Source organism: Pseudonaja textilis, chromosome 2, assembly GCF_049901715.1.
Source record: "Pseudonaja textilis isolate UNSWEBS1 chromosome 2, rPseTex1.2, whole genome shotgun sequence".
NCBI classification, from domain to species: Eukaryota; Metazoa; Chordata; class Lepidosauria; order Squamata; family Elapidae; genus Pseudonaja; species Pseudonaja textilis.
Genome location: NC_141991.1, coordinates 223423052 through 223445327, shown reverse-complemented (window position 1 = coordinate 223445327; position 22276 = coordinate 223423052). Strand labels below are relative to the sequence as shown.

The following is a 22276-nucleotide window of genomic DNA, read 5'->3' as shown; positions in this document are numbered from 1 at the left end:
CATATTTAATGGCAGGGTGATTGTAATCAAACTTCATTTAACATTAACTGAAGATTCAATAAATGCAAAGTAAAATATTAAATCACAGTAATTTCAATTTACAATAATAAATTTCATCAACTTGCTAAAAGAGTTACTGACTTAACAGCCACAACTTCTGGGGAAGTCCAGAAGCAGCAGTTGTATTTGGATTAAATAACCTAAGTGTTAATTGAATATTCTGCCAAAAAAATCCTTGATGTAAATCAAATTGTTTTAACTCCCCCCAAAACGAATGCACACATACATATTAAATGTTGAATTTAATTTTGAATTTTAAAAAATAATTGCTTCCTCAGACATGAGTTGGTCCAAAGTAATAATATTGTAATATCCAATTTACCCCCTCCCCCAACTGATTTAGACATTCTTAAAATGGGATTATCCCATAAAGTAATGAGATAAAGGGTTCAGAGTTAGATCTGTAACCCAATACTTGCTCTGTATGTCTTGGAGCATTAACTGCAGATAGTCAAACTGATACTAACACTAGCAGAAATCCCAATACTAATCAAAAACTAAATAGGGCTAAATAATGAATCTCAAGTTGAGCTTGAAGACAAGGATAAAACTTATTAACTGGGATATACTCCACATGTATATATGAGTGTTCACCTCTCTCTCTGTCTCTGTCTCTGTCTCTGTCTCTCTCTCTGTGTGTGTGTGTGTGTGTGTAGTACTGCAGCCTCAGAGGAGCAGTAGAAAGACCAAGCCCTTCTATTTGAAAGTTCACCAAGCATTTTAAACAAATCAAAAAACAATTCTACCTATTTGTAATTTATTCATACAATATAATTTTATGGGAGATCTCACACAATAATCAAGTTTCAAAATAAGGACATTACTTTATTAATTTATGTATAACATGCACATCAAAGCTGCAACAATTCAAAGGACCCCTAAACTGCAGTTAATGGCAGCTTCCTGTGTTGTTCTGTTTATTTTACTTATTAAATATATATGGTCAAAAGTCACTTTTTTCAGTGCTGTTGTAACTTCGAACAGTCACTAAATGAACTGTTGTTAAGTCAAGGACCTTTACATCTTATCTAATTAGCTATATAGAGCTGATATTAAAGGGTTACAAGATTGGCAGGGACATTAACACAGCTCAAATTTATGGACGTACTGACAGCATTATTCATTGTACAGGTGACCAATAACACAGTTTAGATACTGTACTATCATTGGATCAGAGTTTGGCCAATGCAATGCTTCTGCATCATCATCGCTATTCCTGGGAAAATTTCTCTATACTGGAACATCAAGTTGTTAGGATATCTACAGTCCATTTAATGCCAATTACTGTTCACACTACAGAATCAAGTCACTAGACTCAAGTCCCAAAAGCTCAGTTATTACAACACAAAGCTAAAGTTCTTTCACACATCTCTTTGAGATGGGAGTTTTGCTGACAGAAGATGATTATGAACCTCTACTAAGAGAAGTTTTGTCAAAACCGGGTCCTCAAATACCTTAGTTAAACGAGCGTCACAGATCCAATTTCCAAGGTGTCTCTCAGGTCATCTCAAAAAGGAAGCTCCGACGGTTTCTGAGAAGACACCACAGCGAGAGGGTAAAAGCAAACCTCAGTTACCTGCTACTATTGTTACTACTGTCCCCGCTCAGGTGAAGATCTCCAGAGGCGGCAGCGTCACCGGGATGGGGCATCGAACTGTCCTCGACCGTAGAAGACCGGGTGGTCGGTGCCGAGTCATGTTGACCGTCGGCATCTGTGGTGGTGGCGGCGGCGGCGGAGGCAGCAGTGGCGACCGCCGGGACAACTGAGCTCGTGCTGCCTCCACTATTCCCGCCTCTCCCTGCAGCATTCGGCCGGACATTGGGCTTCACGCTAAATCTGGCGCGGCGGAACATGGTGTCGTGAGGCGGAAGGTCCGGCACCAGCTAAAGTCCAGCGTCGCCGGCGAAGCGGCCTCATGTCATCGGCCCGGCTCCGTCCACTTCCCCGCCCTTCCTTTCTGGGACAGGACTCCAATCAGCTGCTCCTAGATGGCGTTGGTCGCGTCATCATTCTGCGACAAAGCAAGCCGGAAGGTTTGGTTGTTATTAACGCTTAGTCTACCGCCTGCAATGCAGAAATCGAGTTTTGCGTTTCAGATTTCTACTGAAGGAAGTGGTTTGTTAATTCATCGTTGGATAGATAGGGGATCGGTGGCAAATAAATTTTCTAAATAAATAAATCCCAAACAGAATTGGAAGGGACCTTGGAGGTCTTCTAGTCTAGTCCATATAGTAAAGCCTATGCCATAATTCTGTATTTCATTCCGATTTAATTTAACGTCTTGTTCTCCCCTCCCCCAATTGGCAATTCGGTATCACTTTTTTTTATTTTCAATAAGAATGCCTTAGCTTACAGTTTCATTAATTAGAGAAGTAGGGACTGTAATTTCCAGAATTTTAACTGAGACATAAGATTAGAAAAAAACTGTAAAGCTCTATTATTTATGTGTCTCTTGAGTCCAAGGATTTTCAAAAATATGTCCTAGTGACTTCAAATGTGTTAATATAAAATTCAGTCCCTCTTCCATGTGACAGTGATTCAGCTAAAGATTGTTTCCTTATCTCAATTGGAACACCTGTAAAAATTATGTACCAGTAATGAAAAATTATTTCTTTGTATCCCATCTTTATTATTTTCACAAATAACACAAGGCAGCAAGCATATCCATGACAACTTCTGTTTTATTCACAACAAAAATCCTGTGAGGTGTGTTGAATCGATTGAAAGAATATGACTGGCCCAAAGATGGCTTTCATGGCTAAGGGCGGAACTTGAATTCTCACTTTCTAGCTTGATTCTTTAACCACTAGACCAAACTGGCAAAAATTAGTGGGAACAGAGTTGGAAAAGCAGGAGGTTAATATATGAGGGGATTTCTGAATACAGATTGATTAAATTGGCTGATAACACACAAAACATAAGTATCAAGTCTAAAAATCAAAATTGAAAGATTATGGCATAAAGCAGTTCCTGTATTCCCAGTGGTTATCTACCCACTGGGTGCCAATACCTAAAAATTTGAGATAGCACTTAGAAAATTCAACTGTCAGTTGCAAAAGACCATAATACTTGGATCCACACATAACTACACCCTTATATAATGTTTTAAGTTGTTGAGACAAACACAATGCTTATAAAGACCAATAGCAGTTAAAGAACTGACAGCTGTAACTTCCCATTGTGTGAACAAAGAATAATAATGGGAAGGACTAGAATCGGTGGATAAAAATGCCAAATCCAGGTTAAATAGCTGGTCAACCAACCATAATATGCATTTATTTATATCTTTTTTTAGGGCAACAACCCTGGATTATTTGAATCATGCTATTCTGTTAGCAAAGAACAAAAAGAGGGAGAGAGAGAGAAAAAAACCTGACTGGTGACCGCTAACTTGGAAACTACGAGCTCAGACCCAAGCGAAGGACTATAACTTGAGTCAGCTGCTGAAGCAGACGTCACCATCCAAACAAAGGAGGCTTTTCTAGACTTGCGCAAGCGCACTAAGCGGCAGGGCGTTCCTGAACAGCTCCGCTCGGGACGGAGAGATGTGCGGCGTGACGTCACGGGGGCGGTCCCTTACTTAATAAAAAACTTGGGCGGGCGGGGCAAGAAGGTTCTGGTAGTTGGAGCGGTTGGTGGGGAGTTGGAGCTTGCGAGCGTAACGGTTGTTATCGCTGGGGTTATTGTTTTGCCATGGCCCGTAAGTATTCGGCGCGACCGCCCTCTCCCGCCACCACAGGAAGGCAAAGGCGGCCCCTCCCGCTGGGTCGGGGCCCGTTAGAGGCCGAGCGGGACAGTTCGCGGGGCCTTGCGGAGGCCGTAGGCCGGAGAGGGAGGCGCCTCTCCGCCTGTTGTTCGTGGCATCTCCGTGGTGGGCGGCGATCTTGGGGTCAGCAACCTATTTAATAAAGTGGAAGCCATAGCGAGGTGCGTCGCAAAGCGTCCCTGGTTTATGGATTTGGTTACCGTCGCCGGCGGGCGTTACAAATCTTTGGGTTTGGTTTTTGGTGTTCTTTTTTTTTGTATACATGGGGAGGCCGGCTGGAGAAAAGGGCAGCTTTGGTCCTTCGTTTCCGCGTTGTTTTTTTGATCCGCTTTCCGGGGCGAGCGGGGGAGCCTTGGCCATCCTCTTTTAAGTCTGCGAGGTGAACTGACCTTTTTTCGCCGAATTTACACTCAAATCTGCCTGTGGCTCAGTAAAATTAGCTCTGAAAAGCTTCGAGGGGGAAGCTGTGAAAAACTGCCCGGTGTTCGCGTTGCGCTCGGTTTTCTTCAGGACCTATTTGGAAGTAGTTGTTTTGTTAAGAAACTGAGCACCACCCTGTAGTCTTAGTGGAGGGGTCTCCAACCTTGGCAACTTTAAGTCTGGCGGACTTCAACTCCCAGAATTCCCCATCCAGCTGGCTGGGGAATTCTGGGAGTTGAAGTCCGCCAGACTTAAAGTTGCCAAGGTTGGAGACCCCTGGTCTAGCATGTGGTATTTTAAAGAAACCCCTTAGCTTATCTCCTTAAGCAGGTGTTGGCAGTAGAATGTATAGTAATTATGACTGAACTAATGTGGGTTTCTAGAGGATGATGGTTCATTGTGATCTGCTTTAAAAATGGTTAAAGTCTAACCGTTACTCCATAAACAAATTGGGCAAATAAAACGTACCTGCTGGATTGTAGCTGAAAGTCTGAGAAGTAATGGGTTTAAGGGCTGCAACCCTTCTAGGCAGCTCTACTGCTTCGTGGATATCACAGCTAATCCAGAAGTTCGATTCATTGTTGTTTTTTTTAACATAGAAAAACCTGCAGTTTCTGTGCAATACTGTATATTTAAATCTTCTGGGTTGGAAATACAGAATGCATAGTCCTTACTGAATGAACTGACATCTTGGGTTGTTTTTTTTTCAGGGACCCACATTTTTTAACATGGTGAAGATATACCTTATGATTATAGTGCTTCTTCACTTAAGGAACTAAAAATTATATGCATGGTTGTTGCCTATGTAACTTGTTTATCCTTGCACCAGTGCTATAAAATAGGTTAGGCTAAGAGAGAAACTAATTTAGTTTTGTCTTTTAGTGTGTTTTTATGAAATGAGCTTAGAAAGAACAATGTAAAATTTATCTGTGGTAGTATGTTTATGTATTTTATTGATTTTAAGTTCAGAAAATCATTTAATGGATAGAATTAGGTTTGCTTAAAATCAAGTATGCCTAGAAAGTATTGTCCCCCCCCCTTTTTTTTTTCCCCTAAGACTTTAAAAATATTTTAAGAGTTACAAGGAGCATTGGCCAAAACTGGAATTAAATGAATTCAAAAAGATCTTATTTTCAAGACTGATTTCTAACAATATGATAGATTGTAAAAGTAGATCAAAATAAAAAAGCACATCCCAGTTAAAATGTACTTCTAAGATCATAATGCGTACGATTGAATTATTGTACATATTTTAAAGTTTCAAATTCATAATCACCAAACTGTACGAAAGAGATTCAGAAACTATGCATATGGTTTTCCTAAATTTTATGCCAGATAAAATCTTAAAAACTACATTATATTTTATGTTAAGGCCATACAATAATTTTCAGGTGTTCAGCATTTTCAAAATGTTTATATTTTGCTTACAGACATAAGACCTGCTGAATCAAATCATAAACCTATCTAATCTCACATTCTGCATCACTGTAGCCATCTGGATGTATTTGAGAAATTCCCAAGCCTGACTGAGCGCAATAGCCACATTCCACTGTTGCTTTCTAGCAATAGCCATGAACTTGCTATCCCCCTTTTAAAACATCCAAATAGGCTACCTATTCTCACTATGGGCAGCAAATTCCTAAAGTATATTATGCTTTTAATAATAAAGTGTTATTTCTGTCAGTCTCTAGAATCTCACTATTTAGTTTCAATTTGAATTTTAACATTGTAAGAACATTTTCTGACTATTTTTTCAATGTGTTATTATACAATATATACCTCTGTCATGTGAAACCTTGCCCTTAATTTTAAACTAAATTTCCATATGCTTCCTTGCCAGAAAGCTGCTGTTTATTTTAGTATTGTGTGTAGAGAGCAAGGGAAATATCTTGATGGAAATATACAAGAAATATTAGGCAAAAGAGACTAAAACATATTTTAAGTCCAGAGAAACAAGGTAACATTGGAAAGTGGCTCAAGCAAATGCCCCTTTATTTTATATGGAATATATAAAAAGAGGGAGTACAAGACAATTATTGTCATTCTTTTATATGGTGGCTATTTTTATTTTAAATATTTCAACTGCTTTACCTGCAATAAATGTTTGGATAATTGGCCTACAATTTATCATTCCTTTAAGAAGGTCACTCAAGCTATTTTAGTCCTGTGAAAGACATGAAGAAGATGATTTGTGAACAGATCCATTTCTTTTAAAAATTCTGAAGTGGATTTGGGCGTGCATTGATTTAAGTTGTTTCATCCTTTTTTTAATCATGCTTATGTAAGAGTTAATTCTGCCAGTTCAGAATTGGCATCTGTTCTGTTCCCTGAGTAGTGAAGACAGAAGCAAGTAATTCGTTCAGTTTCCCTGCTTTTTCCTTATTTTTTTTCTGATACCTTTAATACTCCCATCATTGGTAGTGCAGTAGCCTCTGGTTGGGTTCCTATTCCAAATAAATCTGCAGATATGTTTAATTTAAATGTTACATTTAAAGTGACAGTAAAGTTATTCTAAGTCTACAATATTTGCTTTAATGTTATCTGCTATATGTTCTTTATAGTCTTTTGCATACATTATTTTATCAGTTGGTTGCGTATATTCAGCCAAACTTTGTTCATTCTTGTTTTTTTTATTTGAGCAAGATTTTCATTTTTAAAGACATCTTTTGCTTTTAAATGCATTTCAGACTGCTATAAAGAAACAGTGGGTAAAAATCATAATAGGTTAATTAGAAGAACTAAGAGTTTGCAGTTCCTAAATATTCAAAACTTATTTTAGATAATTTGGGCAAGCATTTTCAAAGAGCAGTATATTAGTGCTGCCCAATGTTGATTTGTACCCTAGCCCATATACTTCTATTGAGGAAATCAGGGAAGTTTCTTGCCATGGAAAAGACATCCTTGAACCCAGGATATTCTTTTTAATGCCACACTGGTAACTGGATTTGATATTGTGGATTATATTTTAATAGAATATTTAATTACTAGTAATTAGCCTAAAACCTGGACTGTTACTTTTACAGGTGGGAACCAGCGTGAACTTTCCCGCCAGAAGAATATGAAGAAAACTCAAGAACAGAATAAGGGGAAAAGAAAAGAGGACGCTTTATCAGCTACTCAAAGGAAACAGAGGTATATATGCATAATCTGTGACACCTTTCATATGAATACAGGTAGTCCTTAACTTACAATAGTTCTTTTAGTGACCATTCGAAGTTACAACAGCACTGCTAAAAGTGATTTATGACGATTTTTCACATGACCACACATTTTGATCACTTGATCAAAATTCAGATCCTTGGCAACTGACCCATATTTATGACAGTTGCAGTGTCCTGGGGTCAGTGATCAAAGTCATGGTTGTCCCAAAGGTGCTTTTTCAAGAGGCAGATGGACTTTCTGGTTTTTCTTCAGCTCTGACTGGATTGTGGGAAATGGAAGGATTTCTATTCCTTGCAGACAGCTGGTATAAGGTCTAGACTCTTCCCAGGAATTCCATCCACTCACTGGTATAGATATGTGGATGATACTTGGGTCAAGATAAGAGCACAGGAATTGGAAGGATTCACCAAACATCTCAACTCTCTGGACAGATAATCAAATTCACACGGGAAGATGATAAGGAAATTAGTCTAGCTTTTCTGGACTCTGCAGTACACATTAAAGAGAACAGAAGCCCTATCAGTGAAGTTTACAGAAACACCCCCCACACAGATCAATATTTACATTTTGATTCTCATCAAAACAGGAGTCATCAGAATCCTACACCACCGAACTAAACGCCTGCCTACCAGTAAAAATGGCAAAGAAAAAGAACTAAAACACATCAAAGAAGCCCTCAGAATGTGTGGCTCCCAAGGGGGCCTTCATCATATTTCAAAAAAGATCCTACTGTAAGGCATCCAGAAAGTATCCATGATAGCAATCACTCCGAGACATTTTCTCTCCAATTGATTTATTTAGAAACAGATCCAGCATGTCAAAGGCAATTTCCCAAAGTGAAATTATTTTTCGGGAGTTACACAGAATCCACCTTCTCTCTTCTCTCCTCCCACTTCTATACTTCATAAATCACGAGAACCAATTAACTGCAACTGGAATTTCTTAATAGGACATACCGAATAACCTTGAACTTTTCAACTCCTCCAGCCCAACCCCCTCTCCATGAAATGTGACAGCTGAATTTTAAAGCCGACACCTACAGGAACTCCTCCATAACAGACAACACCGAGAACAATAAACGAATCAATGTCGTCATTCCATACATTGCAGGAATATTGGAAAATCTCAGGAGGATCTTCAGCCCACACAACATACGTGCACACTTAAACCCAAGAATACACAAAGGTAGACGCTTGTCCACCTCAAGGATAAAACACTCAGAAACAAACTGAGCAACGTGATGTATGATGTATAATGCAGTGAGCCATGTGCAAATGTGTACATTGGGGAAACAAAACAACCACTTCATAAACACATGGCACAACATAGGAGAACAAATTCATCAGGACCAGATTCAACAGTCCATCTGCATTTAAAAGACAAAGACCACTCTCTCAACACAGAGGGAGGGGTATGATATCATCCGGTCTACAACACAGTGCTTTCAACAGTTTCAGGAAGGCTCCACACCTATTTGCACCACTCAGGTGACACTGATGACATAGATAAACCTCCAGGTGCCCTTAACGATTGTCTAAAAGAATGCAAATGACCAGCTGTCTGTAAGGAGTATAAATCCTTCCATTTTCTACCATCCAGTCAGAACTGAAGAAGCTTCTTGGATGAGAAGCAAAATGTCTTCAAAGAAAACCCCAAAAGTCCAGGTTCCTCTTGAAAAAGCACCTTTGGGACTTTCTGATAAGCAAAGTCAATGGGGAAGCCAGATTAATCTTAATGACCATGTTACTAATTTAATAACTGCAGTGATTCACTTAACCTGGCAAGAAAGGTTGTAAAATGGGGCAAAGCTCACTTAACAAAAGTCTCACTTAGCAACAGAAATTTTGGGCTCAATTGTGGTCTTAAGTCAAGGACTACCTGTACATAGAAGTCCTGTGTAAAAATTTTCTGTGCTCAGAAAAGCTGAAAGTTTTGCTCTTTTGAATTTATTGATATTAAATTGATGAGTTCAGCCCAATACTTGAGATTTATTTGTGATGTTCTGACTCTAAAAATTGGCATCACAAACTGACCTTATTCTTTCCCTTTTTACAGAGATTCTGAAATTATGCAGCAGAAGCAAAAAGCAGCAGATGAGAAGAAGACTCTTCAGGCAGGAGCAAAATAATATGTGGCTACAGAGAGGACCTAATAATGCTGCAGCATCTCAAAATATAGGGCCTAAAAAGACATATTTGTAAAGTAGCCAGCCATTAAATGGTTAATGTTTATCTTCTACTTACTTGCTTGTCCAGTATGCATTTATTTTAGAATGTATGGTTAGTATAGTGTATTTGCAGCTGACTTGGCTTTGACTGAATTACTAGAATCTGGTCCAATAAAATTGGATTTTAAGGTTGTATTTCCCTTTGCATGTCTGTTAGTCACAGTAGCAATAGCCAGAATGTATTTTATTGTTAAAATGTTTGCTCAATAAATTGCTTGTGTGATTATACCACTTATATATGCAAGTAAGCTAGGAAATGTATATGGCAGCACTCTTACATTCAGAAGTGATGTTTTAAAAGGATAGGTATCTGTAACTTGCTTTCCACTTTATAAAAGGTCAGCTGTAAAGTTAATCATAAATTATTTTTACAATAAAAATATTGCATGACATATTGTCGGAATTGGGTACTCAAGAAGCTCCAATAGATTTTCAGTTATTGCTGGAAATACAACATAATTTAGAGAATCCTTTGTCGCCTATAGCACAAATAACTTGCCTTTCATCATGTGTTCTAACTTCAATCTGAGTATTTAATACCATTCTTCAGTAATTGCAAACCAAGATTCTGTCTCTGTAAAATTGCAATTAAAATCTAATTTGAATTAAAATATAAACTATATTATCTTTTGATTAAAACGTGGTTCGGTTGTAAGTGCAGCTAGTCACTGAATGGGTTGCTTAAGTTTATTGATGTGCAACATTATTTCCACGACAGTTGGTAAGAACCTTATTTGAACAATTAGTTTTACATGCATAATTGCGTTCCAGCTTGTGACACAACCAGACTGACCTAGAATTAGGTCAAGGGAATCTTCTGAGAACAGCAACTTCTTCTGAACAATGAAATTTTATTAGCATACTTGTCAATTGGAAGAGCATAATCAGGGTGACCTTTACTTAATTCTGAACACGTCAAAGACTGTGCTAGAGCATACAAAGAACGAATTGCATTGTTTGAAAGGTACAGATAATTTTAGGTCAGAGTTTCAGGGAATAAATAGAAATTTTTTTTTTATTGCAACAAAGAACCATATTTTTTGGACTGTAAGACGCTCCAGACCATAAGACACACCTAGCTTTTAGGGAAGAAAACGGGGGGGGATCTGCTTCTGCCTCCCAGCAATTTGCCTCCTTGCAGCAAACCGCCTGGTCAGCTTCAGCACAGCCTGATCTAGCACAAGCAGCTGATTGGCGGTTGGATCCGCCTCCTGGAATACTGCCGATCAACTATTCCAGGCTGCTGGGATCACCTCCGTCCATTGCTGCCTCAGCCACATGTCCCGTTTCAGGCGGTGGCGATCCCCACAAACTGGAACAGCTGATTGGTGGTATTCTGGGAAGTTGGCGGGTGGGTGGGGCTTTGCCATTATTCACACTCTAAGACACACAGACATTTCCACCCACTTTTGGGGGGAGGGGAAGTGTGTCATAGTGCAAAAAATACAGGTAGGTATTTTGAAATTGGCTGTTAGCCATGATTTAATTTTAAAACAAGTACAATTGTGATTTAAGTGTGATATGTTGGTATAAAACTTAAAGTAGAAAAGGCCTTGTGTCCTTTCTTGTGATGTTATTAAATTTCAGTTACGTGGGATTTAAAAATAGTTGGATTTTAGATAAGACTGACTTGAACTTTAGGTAAAAATTGGCCTTCTGGGTTAAAAATAACTTGTAGATTATAGTTACTCAGATTCAGTTCCAGAAAGATGCTTTAGAACATATGGCAACTGTAAAATGGTTGAGAATGAAAAAATATTCCTAACATCTTAACTTATACAGTAGTCAACTTGTATCTATGATAAGTATGTGTTTTGTCTTCATTAATAGGATTACTGGGATGCTAAAATTTGGACAATGGTTGGCTGATAAAAAGTTAAAGAGATGGGATATCTTTACTGCCATCTAGAAATCAGGATTTTTGTAATAACCCCATTTCTCATACGTTTGCCCTCTTTTCTGCTCTTTTAACTGTAATCAGTGGAAATAGAACTGGGAATGATAAGAGTATTTACAAAAATCAACTTAAATTCTTTTTTCAAGCAATATAATTACTGTATTAGAGTCTTTGTTGGAATCTTTATCATTAATCATTGTGGGAACTATGATTACCACCACAAATCATTCAAGTTGATCAGGCTCAGTATTCAATATTCTGTGTAAAGAATTTAGGGGTACTATATTTAATTCACTAAAATTTAACTGTGTAATCCTGTTAAGTAGGATTATTAAGTAAATAATTAAGTAGGCATCCGAATTGTGAGATTAAATTTATTGCATGAACTAGGATGTGTTGTGTATTGTCTGTAGGTGGCAGTGCATGGCTAACTTTTTGAGTTGAAAAAAAGGGTCAAATTAGGAAAACTACCTCAAATATCCTAAAGTTGAATGCAAGCCAGGAAATTGACAAACTTTCCATAATAAGGCAGTGGCAAAGTATTTTTTGTATTGTCAAGAAAATTGCAATGCTTTGTTAATGATATCACCAAGATTCAAATGAAACCTGTGTGTTTATGTAGACAGAATACCGAAGAAGCACTGGGTGAAGTATTTGGTCCAAAAGGCTATTTCATCATAAATGCATTCTATAGCAGATTACCGAAGAGCCATCCACCTTTCAAAGATCTTTCAATCATTCTTATAAATTCAAACTTTTAGGTCCATATTATAGATGTTAATAATTTTTGAAATATATTTTTTTCATTTTCAAAACCAATGCAACAGGTAGATTACAGAAGAATCCTGAAAAATGCATTGCCATTTTAAATGCAATATATGAGGAACAAATAATACAGCAGCATCGAATGAAATAAAATCACTTGGGAAGAATGGTTCCTTCCTTTTGAGTATCAAAATTTTAAGTAAAAAAATGGAAAGTCTTTTAATTCATGGCAAGTTCAGCATTATAGTGAGGATTAGCGGCACTTGTTTTCTGGCTTGACGTTAGCCAAATCTGAGGCAGTAAGGAAAATACAGGATTTTCTATTTTGTGTCAAATCTGGCTACCCTTAAAACTTTATGCAAAAACCAGAGGATTAGTAGATAAGAGTAAAGATATTTCAAATACCGTAGCTCTATTACTACCCACCTCAACTTGGGAATCGGTGATGACTGCTGGTCAGCCATTGGTTATGTAATACTTAGTATAGATTCTTCAGCCTTTTCCCATTAGTTTTAGTGTAATTCAGCCCTTGCTGTATTTGGTCAAAAAATATTGCAATACCATATCCTTGTTTGCTAACAGAAAACATTGTCTTTGGTGGCAGTGGAAGGAAGATACTTTGGAGTGTACTAATCAATTGCATTAATAGTAAATGGCACACACTCCATCCTGTTCCTTAGTACTGTACCAATTAGTGATCAAATGGACACGAACACACTTTGTGGAGAGGTGAAATTAAATACGGTGTGCTTAACATGCCACAGCTGTGTTGATTTAAGCAAGCAGGTTTGAGGCAGACAGGAAGGTCTAGTTCTGCCTTAGGCATGAAAACCAACGTGGATGACTTTGGACCAGTCAGTCTCCCTCAGACCAACCTAATTCACAGGTTGTTGGGAAAAAGAATAGGAAAGAGCATTAGGTACGCTCACCACATTGAATTGTTTATAAAAGTAATAAAAGACAGGATTTTAAAAAAAATCTTAAATCCAAGCAAGAAGAAATGGGTCAGACTGTGTGTAAAAGACTGTCACATTAATTAAATTTATGGGCTGGGCCAAAGAACACTGGCAGTCCGTTACCGACAGGGATTGAAAAAGGGTAATGCTTGTGGCTATAGAATCGTTCAAAATCTGTTCGGGATTTTGATTTCCAGCCTGCTGCTTTCTGTAGATTATGCCTCCCCAAATCACTCGCTGTTGTTCCAGTTGGCTGGGAATTTGGTAGGTCGTGGCGTCCCTTCCGGAGAGGCCCCTGTGGGAAAACGCTGGAGCCTCCAGCTGAGAAAGAGCCAACCGGCGGCGGTGGACGGCCGTTGCCAACGAAGCGACGACCTAAGGCTCCCCGCCTCCCCACCGGCAGAGGGCGGTACCGCGTCTACGCCGCGGAGTCGGCCCGCGCTTGTGGAAACCTCGTTGGCCGGAGCTCTTCCCAGGCGATGCTCCGCGAAGGAGGCCAGCTGTAGCCGCGAAGTGGCCTTCGGGAAAGACGCTTCCCTCTGCTCGCTTTCCGCTTTTCTCCTCTGGCTCGGAAGTTCACATGGCTTCCCGCGAAGGGGAGGACGCGGTCCTGTTCAGACGGGGGGCCGGGCAGGTACGGTGCTATCAGGCGTCCCTTCGAGGTGCTTCGCGATAACCACGGTCGCTGTGGGTGGCCGGTGGCTCTGAAGCCGTCCCGCGTGGGAGGAAAGGAAATAAGGGGGAAATAAACCCTTTCCTTTCAAAGGGGACGCGTGGGGGGTCGGGGTGATGGTGCTGGTCTGAGGGGCGTCCGGGCTGCCCGAAATGCGGGGAAGCACGAGGCTCCTTTCAGCAGGGAGAAGAAGCAGCGCCCGAGTTTCGGGAGCTGAAGCCGCCGCGCTGCACACAAAGCAAAACTGCTGAAAGTTTGGCGGAATTTCAGAGACGAGAGTTTTATCCTGTTGCAGGGCAGGGAAATGTGTGCAGTTGCCGTTTATTCCCTTCCACGCGAGAAAGGCAACTATCACCCAGAGCTTTGAATTCAGCGTGCCAATAAGTGATTCCTGAAACAAAGTAATAGGGAAAGCCAGGATTATAAACACATTGCATGGTTCGTTGTTGTGACTGTTGTGTTTGTTTTTTCTAACTTCTTCATAAATATATACTGTTTCGTTTTTTGTTTTTTTCAATTCTGCTTTTCACAGAGTGATGATTCTGATATATGGGATGATACAGCACTGATAAAAGCCTACGACAAAGCAGTTGCATCTTTTAAGGTAAAACGCACGGTGAAATTTTGTGCTCACTATGCAGAGGGATTATTTTTCCTGAAATGTATACATCGTATATTGCTTGATTCTTAAACATTAAACTAGCTAGAAACCAAACAGAAAATTCTAAAGAAATAATTTTCCCTAATGCAGAGGTGTACTCAAAGTACAAAAGCACTTGCGCTCAAAATGCAAAACATTTCAGAAAGAACTTATTTATATATCTACAAAGGCATTTTATTTTCAAAATTGTATTTATTAATCTTGAGGGGGAAATGAACCATTTGCTAGGACTGAGCCCCAAGGTTGGCTACTTTTCGGCTCTCCAATCATATTCTGGTTAATTTACTTTTGTAACAAATTTTGTAAGAAAATCAATACAGATTTTTAAATAGACTTTCTATTATTTAATAATACTGTATATTCTAGTTAAATAGCTAAAATTACAAGTTCTTTGTCTTGTGCCTAAACCGTTGTTCGAATATAGCAGCATCTTCATGCATATGTATGTATGTAGAAACAAGCAAACTAAAGTTGAACCAATGTCACATTGAAAGTTCTTAAGAGCTACATTTTGAAAGAGAAACAAGCAATCCATCTGCCTATATGATACTCAAGCACATCACCAATCTTAGTCATTGAAGGATTGCTTTACAATTCCAATAGGGTTCTTTTTACATGTTTTGTTTTATTACATTCCATATGTTACATAATTATTTCAAATTGTTTAAAATATGTCTATTGTATTTAAAAAATCACAATACAATTAAAAGAGTGGTAGTTGTAAAATGAGGTTTATAGTGCATGCTGAATATATAAGCAGCTGGTTACAGAACCAGTGAACTTGAAAATTAAGGGAGTTGGATCTAATTAACATTTGACTGAAAGGCCATGAGGAATCCCAAGACTGTAGGTTGGACTAGGCTGGATCTAATTAACATTTGACTGAAAGGCCATGAGGAATCCCAAGACTGTAGGTTGGACTAGGCAATGGAAAGCCAGTTGCCAATAAAAATGCATCTATGTAGCCATCAGCAATCTAGTTCAACTTGAAGAAATGTCTATTTTACTAATTTCTTTACTTTCTCCCACAGAATGCCTTAAAGAATGGTGACTGCTCAGAGCCTTTGGATAAAACTGAGCAAAATGGTGGAACAAAAAGAAAAAACAATAAAAAGAATAAGAGTAGAAAGAAAAATAATGCTGCAACACAGAAACAGGTTGTTGTTGGTTATATGGAAGAACACTGTATTGAAAATTAATAACAGACGAGCCATTTTTAATTGTTTTATTGGAGAAAAAGCATTTTTAAATGAACTTCAAAAAGGAATTAAAAATCTAAAATAAAAAGACAAAAAAAAATTATTCCCTGCCATGAAACAGGAGGCAAAGTTTCAATGTTCTAATTATGTTTCATATTAAATTTGATGGTAGAGAAATTGAGACATCTGCTATTTGCCAAGATTTAAGCTTTTTTGATAGGTTAGTTGTTTTCCAATTGCTAAAATAGTTTACTGTTGTTATAAAATAGTGTGTTTATGAAAACTTCTACATTTTGTATTATTTGAATCTTGTTTCTAGCCCATTGAAGCTATTTCAGTAGGAATAATAAAGCAGAAAGTCTTAAAACATGAGCTGCAAATTTAAAAAGTGACTTAATTGAAGTGACAAGATGTCCAGACCGTAAATATGCAATGTATAAAACTAGTAAGGTTGCTATCCTGCTTATGTGCAACAAATTAAATAATCTTTTGTTGGGGCATCATAAACCTATTTAAGTGCTAGAGTAAATAAAAATAAATACAAAAATCTAAGAATTTATGAAATAGCATGAGCATTGTTTTACAAAAAGGCTGTTTTTCTTTTATAATTACATAGTACAAGTTCAAGCAAGCAATTGGAGCAATCCCAGAGCAAAAAATTATAGGATGTATATTTGTAAGGGATGCGGTATTTGCCTCTGATATTTATCTTTAAAGCAATATAGTTCCTTAAAACTGGTATAATATGAGCTGATCTGGTATACTGTCAGATCCCAAACCAGGACAAAACTTCCACTTCTACAGCTTCCACTTTATTGACATTTGCTTTTTTATCCTTCCATCAATACATTAGTAAATTTGGAGTCACTAACTGTTCAGAATACTTGCTGTATAAAAATAATACCACATCTTTATGACAGGAGCTAGCAAGTAAATACATAGTGAGGTGAGGAAATAATTGATTTGAAGCACCATTAATATAACATTTTTCTTTTCAATGCAGTGGAGAGTTAATGATGCATGTAGTGCAGTTTGGTCTGAAGATGGCAATGTATACCAAGCCACTATTGCCTCAGTTAACTGGAAGAAAGGAACTTGTGTAGTAGTTTATACTGGATATGGTAACAGGGAAGAACAGAAGTTGTCAGATCTTTTACCACCGATGGATACTGAGGGAACTAATGAAGAGAAAAGTGCTGCTGAGGTAAGGCCAATGTAACAACTTATATCAAATAGGAAGAATATAATTTTAAAAATGCATCCTGTCCTCATTTAGTGACCACAGTCTATTCCAGCTATTTTATTATTATTACCGTCATTTTTACTAGTTACTGTTTTTTTTAAAATACGGATTATTCTAGCAGTTAAAGCACTTAAAACAGCATATTTTACAGAGAATAGATTGAAAGCAAAAAGTACAGTATATGTTTTGTAATTTTAAATATCTGCTGCCATTCATAAAAAAGAAATTTTTTCCTAGAATGAAAATGAGACTCAATATTCAACAGATGAAAGTGACTTTTCCTTCCGGTCACCTCAAAGCAAACACAACCCTACAAAATCAGCACAGTGGAACTCCCACTTTCCTCTTCCATCATCACCTTCAGCACAAGGCTCAGAAAGGGTAAGTTCATAAGCAAGTTTGAAAGTTTTTACCTTACTAGGCAATGGTATTCACAAAATTAAGTTATACTTGTTATATTAAAACTTAAGGTGCAGTATTGAAACTAATTTTATGAGGAAGGACATATTGGAAATTTCAAAGAAAATTTCCTATCAGTTTAATACTTGGGTTGTTCATATTGCATGGAAAGATTCCCATCAGAGTCTGTAGAGCCTTGTTGCAAATGAATAGGTTATTTTAAAGAAAATTAATAAACACAGTTGTCTGAAAAAGTATTTGTCCCTATCAGATTTTTAATCCTTGATACTGAACGTTAGCAGCAGTGGTGGGATTCAGTTTTTTTTACTACCTGTTCTGTGAGAGTGGCTTAGTGGACATGGCAGGGAAAGGATACTGTAAAATCTCCAGTCAGAGGTGGGATTTGCCAGTTCTCTGAACTACTCAAAATTTCTGCTACTGCTTCTCCAGAACTGGTCAGAGCCTGCTGAATACGACCTCTGGTTATCAGAACAGAACTTTTGTGTGAATTGTATTGATATGTAAAGAGAATCTGAAAAAAATAAACATCTACTTTTTTGTGCATAAACAAAATCACCCAACAAGTAGTGTACCAGTGGGAAAACCTAATTGTCTCCCTACTTCATGCAGTTCAGTTAAAAAGAATGACTAGGGTAGCTGTGAGAGTGTTTCATTAAACAGATTGATTTGGACCAAATCTACACTATGTAAATCTCACAAATTTGACTCCCTACTTCATGGTTTCTGAAAGCATGTCATGTCCCACTCAGAAGGCATTTCTGAGGATTTTGGAAAATAAGCCTATCCATTTGAACAAAGTTATAGAAATATTTCTAAAGTTTGGTTCAATTAAACTCCATAAACATTGCCTTAAAATAGAGATTTTGGAGAACATAAAATCACTCCAAGAGAACATTGTTAAGAAAATAAATAAACTAGCAAGGTACAAAATACTTTCCAGATTAGCAAGTCTTTCCCACTTGGGCTAAAGCCACACCACCATCAGAAAATCACTGGGTAAAAATGGGATTCGTGGTTAGAAGTGGGGGGAAATTGTTCACTAAGAAAAACATTGATGCCCATGCCCCAGTGACCATATCCTCTACATACAGCACAAGTGCCCTTCTGGAAACAATGCATTCCTCCTAACCCTATCTGTCGGGCTCTAGAATGAATGCATTGTTTTATGTTATATTAACTCCAGCTTGCATATCAACTCCATGGTGGGCCATCTCCTCAACACAAACTTGTACTCGCCAAAAACAAAAGGTGGCTACTACTTTCCTGCAGCACTCAAATTATTTGAAGCCAAACCAATATAGCACAACTTCTTTTTGCCCAGCTGGGCCCATTTTCTAGTTTTGCACCATTAGAACTTGTTCAGTCCAAATTTCTAAGATTGACCATTCAAGTCCACAAATGGTACTTAATGACACCATAAGACTAGAAACAGGTCTCGAGAAAGTGGAGGCTAGAATGTGAATCACCATACTCAACTATTGCCTTTTTCCTTCTTGGAATTGAGGGATAGTTTTCAGTCCACATGGAAAAAGACAGTGACATCTAAATCTCATCCTCAGGCTTTTCTCCAAATTAGGCCAAAGCATTTATTAAACACTGTGTAGCAGACACAGAGCATCAACTGGACTATATAGTGAATCCCAATAGGCATGGTTGTTTTTACTGTACTCCATCCTCCTTATGCTGGCGTTTGACCATAATAAAGTTTGATTGATGCTTATGGCAGGTTTGCCCAAAAGCTCATTGATGTTTCTCCAGGTTTGTTTTATGGATTGTTGAGTCACACATGAATATGGTAGTATAATTAATTAAGGATCCTTTGCTGCTTTAGGCTGGTAGGAAATTCCCTGGGCCTCCACCTTTCTTATCTGGCTGGTCTCCACCATTTCCATCAGGACCACCGGTGAGTAACGACAGGCAATAAGAGGCATATCATAGTTGTGAAAAATAAACTTCATTACTGAGTTTCTAGTTGAGAATTGTCATTTCATGACAATGTTCCTCTATAATTTTTGTTTCAGTAATTTGGTTAATTTTACATTAAGGATTTGTCTGAATTTAATAAGCAGTAATAAAAATGTATAAATTAAATTTGAAGTGACTAATTCTGAACGGGTATACTGTCGTTTTAGCTAGTTAAAATGTCACTGTTGTATCTGAAATGAGTGCTTTCCTTTTTGTTCATACAAACTAATGTTTCTCTCCCTTAGATACTTTAAGATATGTGAATTTCAACACTCAGATTTATCCAGCCAGCCTTGAGAAACACTATTGCAAACTAAAGTTAGCTGATAAATTTGTCCATTATTTTTCTAGTTGATACCACCTCCTCCACTTCTTAGTTCAGATTCACCTGATGATGATGAAGCTTTAGGAAGTATGTTAATAGCTTGGTATATGAGTGGCTACCACACTGGCTATTACCTGGTGAGACATCTTTTTTTCCATATTAAAAGGCAAACTGCCAGCCGATCAGATGTATTGCTGCTAAAAATAAATAAAAATGTGATATATAGCAATATGGCTTTTTTGAAAGAAATGTCCTATATACAAAGATTGATGTAAAACCTTATTGTAAATATTAAACCATGTAGTTTAAAGAGATAGTTCCTCATTTCTCAGGCTTGCAATAAGTCATCGTCTTTTTATATTCTATTTTCTATTTGTATTTTGGTTTTCTATTTCTGTTTAATTATAATAAGTAATAGGTGCTTATAAGTAGATCTTGCTATCTGCTTCTCTGCGTTTTATCTTTAAAAATATGCAGAAGTAATTTTAGGTTAGCACTAGTACTACTATATAGGGACAAGATTATTTACCTAATAGGGACAAGATTATTTATAATTACTCTTTTCTTCAATCAAAAGACTCCCAGAACTTCATTAAAAAATAATAGTAAGACACTTCCTGCTCATAAGTTCCAGACGACAGGAAAAGGGAATGGAATAAGACCTTCATTGTTGATGGCTCTTAATTAAATTGTCTACATGGATCCGTTCTATGTTGGACTATTCTAAGCTCTATTCTAAGCTCTTCATCTCCTGAGCTGTTCAGTTCCTATTTTTTCATATGCTTCATTCATATTTCAAAGTGCATGGGCCAAAGAAACAAACCTGACATTTTCTTAAGATTTTTTTTTTTAAGACAAATGCATTTTCTATCACAACAAAATTCTCTCAACTTAATTTTTTCCACAAATGTCAAAAACATCAGTGATAAAGACAGATAATCACATCAAAATCTTGTGGTCAGAAAACATGATTTTTTTTCATTCTAATGAGTTTATGGCAAAACATTTCTTGTGAGGAAAAGTGAGAGAATATGTATATAAAAACTCTAAATACCATTGATGATGCTCCAGGAATTTCAGCAATAATATTTTTGGAATCATTTGCATATCATTTATGCTAAAAGGGGAATATAGGAGCTTTATAGCTCATGAAATTGCATATAAAATGTTAATACCTTTGATTGTGGGAGCCCTTCCTACTCCCTTTTTGCAGGATGGTTTTATAAGTGGTGTTTACCTATGAAAAAACTTAGATTAATTTAGCTTGAATTTTTATTTGTGTTACCTATTTCTTGCAGGACTGCAAAATATATTAACCTTTAATTTCAAACTGTATATTACATTGCATAGGGCTTAAAGCAGGGCCGAGTGGAAGCTACCTTGGGAAGAGACACACATTTGAAGTAAGTCTGGTAAGTATTGTATCTTTATTGGCATTAATTGTGCGGTGCAAGATATACCTTTGAATGTATTGAGATGGGTCCCTGACCAAATATCGCTTCAGAATAGCATGTCTTGTGGTAATTGTTAGTAGCATTTAGAACTCATAGAATACTATTACTGAATCCCAAATTGCAGTGGGTATGGATTGATAAGATCATTGGGAGTAATTTTTCCGATTTATATTATTTATATTTTACATGCCCAAGAATAAGTGTTTAAGCATCAGATTTATAGCAGTTATTAGTAATCTGGAATAAGGGTAGAGGTTTGTTCTCCAAGCTTGGGGGGGGGGCGGTTTCATTTCCAAACATTTCATTACCAAGCCAGGTAACATCTTCAGCGAAGTTTAGGGAACATCAGTGTTACTGTTCCTCTGTTTATAAGGGCTTTGTGTGAAACAGAGGAACACTACACTTATAAAGCCCTCGACAATTCGAAATCCTTATAAACAGAGGAACACCAACATTGACATCCCCTAAACTCTTCTGAAGATGTTATCTAGCCTGGTAATGAAATGTTTGGAATCAACTCATGAGCTTGGAAAACAAATCCCCATGCTCATCCTATACCCAAGGTATAGACATTTGCCACCATCGCAAATCTAGAATAAATCATAATAGTATTGGCAAAGATTCCCAAATGAATTTGCTTTCCCACATGAGTTCCCTTTCTACCCTTGTTAGCAGAGGAATTTCACAGATAACAGATAATGCTGAGAGATGAAAATTTGTCATTAATCCCATTTGTCTACATTATCTTTACTGCCTTATACTGATACGGTTGCTGTTGTTATCCTGTGTTCATTTTTAGATGCTTATTCTGGACAAATTGAATAACATTCAGATAAATTCTGACATGCTGATTCTTAGAGTCAACAAGACGAAGACTAATCTTCACTGCTAGGTCCACAGCAACATTATCTTGAAGTATTCCATGTTGTAGTTGTGGACAACAGCAATGACCTAAGTGAAAAACAGTATTCGTGCATGGACTGTCCAGGACTAGAACAACTCTCCTATCAGTTAAGGGAATGGTTGCTTACTATCACTCAACTGATTTGAAATACTGGTCAATAAAACTAACTTTTTCCAAA

The 22276-nt window shown here is 37.5% G+C and overlaps 3 protein-coding genes across 5 annotated transcripts in view; 2 read left to right on the top strand and 1 right to left on the bottom strand.

Annotated features, from left to right (window-relative positions):
• BDP1 (BDP1 general transcription factor IIIB subunit) overlaps window positions 1-3487 on the bottom strand; it is a 46552-nt gene extending 43065 nt beyond the window's left edge. Inside the window, exon 1 of one of the 2 annotated variants that reach the window (XM_026718290.2) lies at window positions 1637-3487. In XM_026718290.2, the coding sequence (XP_026574075.2) occupies window positions 1637-1914 (278 nt within the window). In that variant the 5' untranslated portion in view covers window positions 1915-3487. The remainder of the gene's footprint in view (window positions 1-1636) is intronic. The other variant, XM_087927127.1, reaches the window with a different exon arrangement.
• A 182-nt stretch (window positions 3488-3669) lies between these two features.
• On the top strand, window positions 3670-10253 carry SERF1B (small EDRK-rich factor 1B). Its single transcript, XM_087927132.1, has 3 exons — window positions 3670-3761; window positions 7271-7379; window positions 9465-10253. Exons 1-3 carry the CDS (start codon window positions 3755-3757, stop codon window positions 9535-9537), a joined length of 189 nt encoding a protein of 62 aa, XP_087783258.1. The 5' UTR covers window positions 3670-3754; the 3' UTR covers window positions 9538-10253.
• Window positions 10254-13556: 3303 nt separating this feature from the next.
• Window positions 13557-22276, top strand: LOC113447878 (survival of motor neuron protein). 2 transcript variants are annotated; one of them, XM_026718328.2, is made up of 9 exons: window positions 13557-13888; window positions 14460-14531; window positions 15620-15745; window positions 16791-16991; window positions 17268-17411; window positions 19282-19353; window positions 19767-19877; window positions 21091-21152; window positions 21994-22276. In XM_026718328.2, the coding sequence occupies exons 1-8, from the start codon at window positions 13835-13837 to the stop codon at window positions 21145-21147; spliced, it is 837 nt and encodes a 278-aa protein (XP_026574113.1). In that variant the 5' UTR covers window positions 13557-13834; the 3' UTR covers window positions 21148-21152; window positions 21994-22276. The 2 variants fall into 2 exon arrangements, with proteins under 2 accessions (XP_026574113.1, XP_087783257.1); XM_087927131.1 differs by having other exon boundaries at window positions 13706-13888; window positions 21091-21143.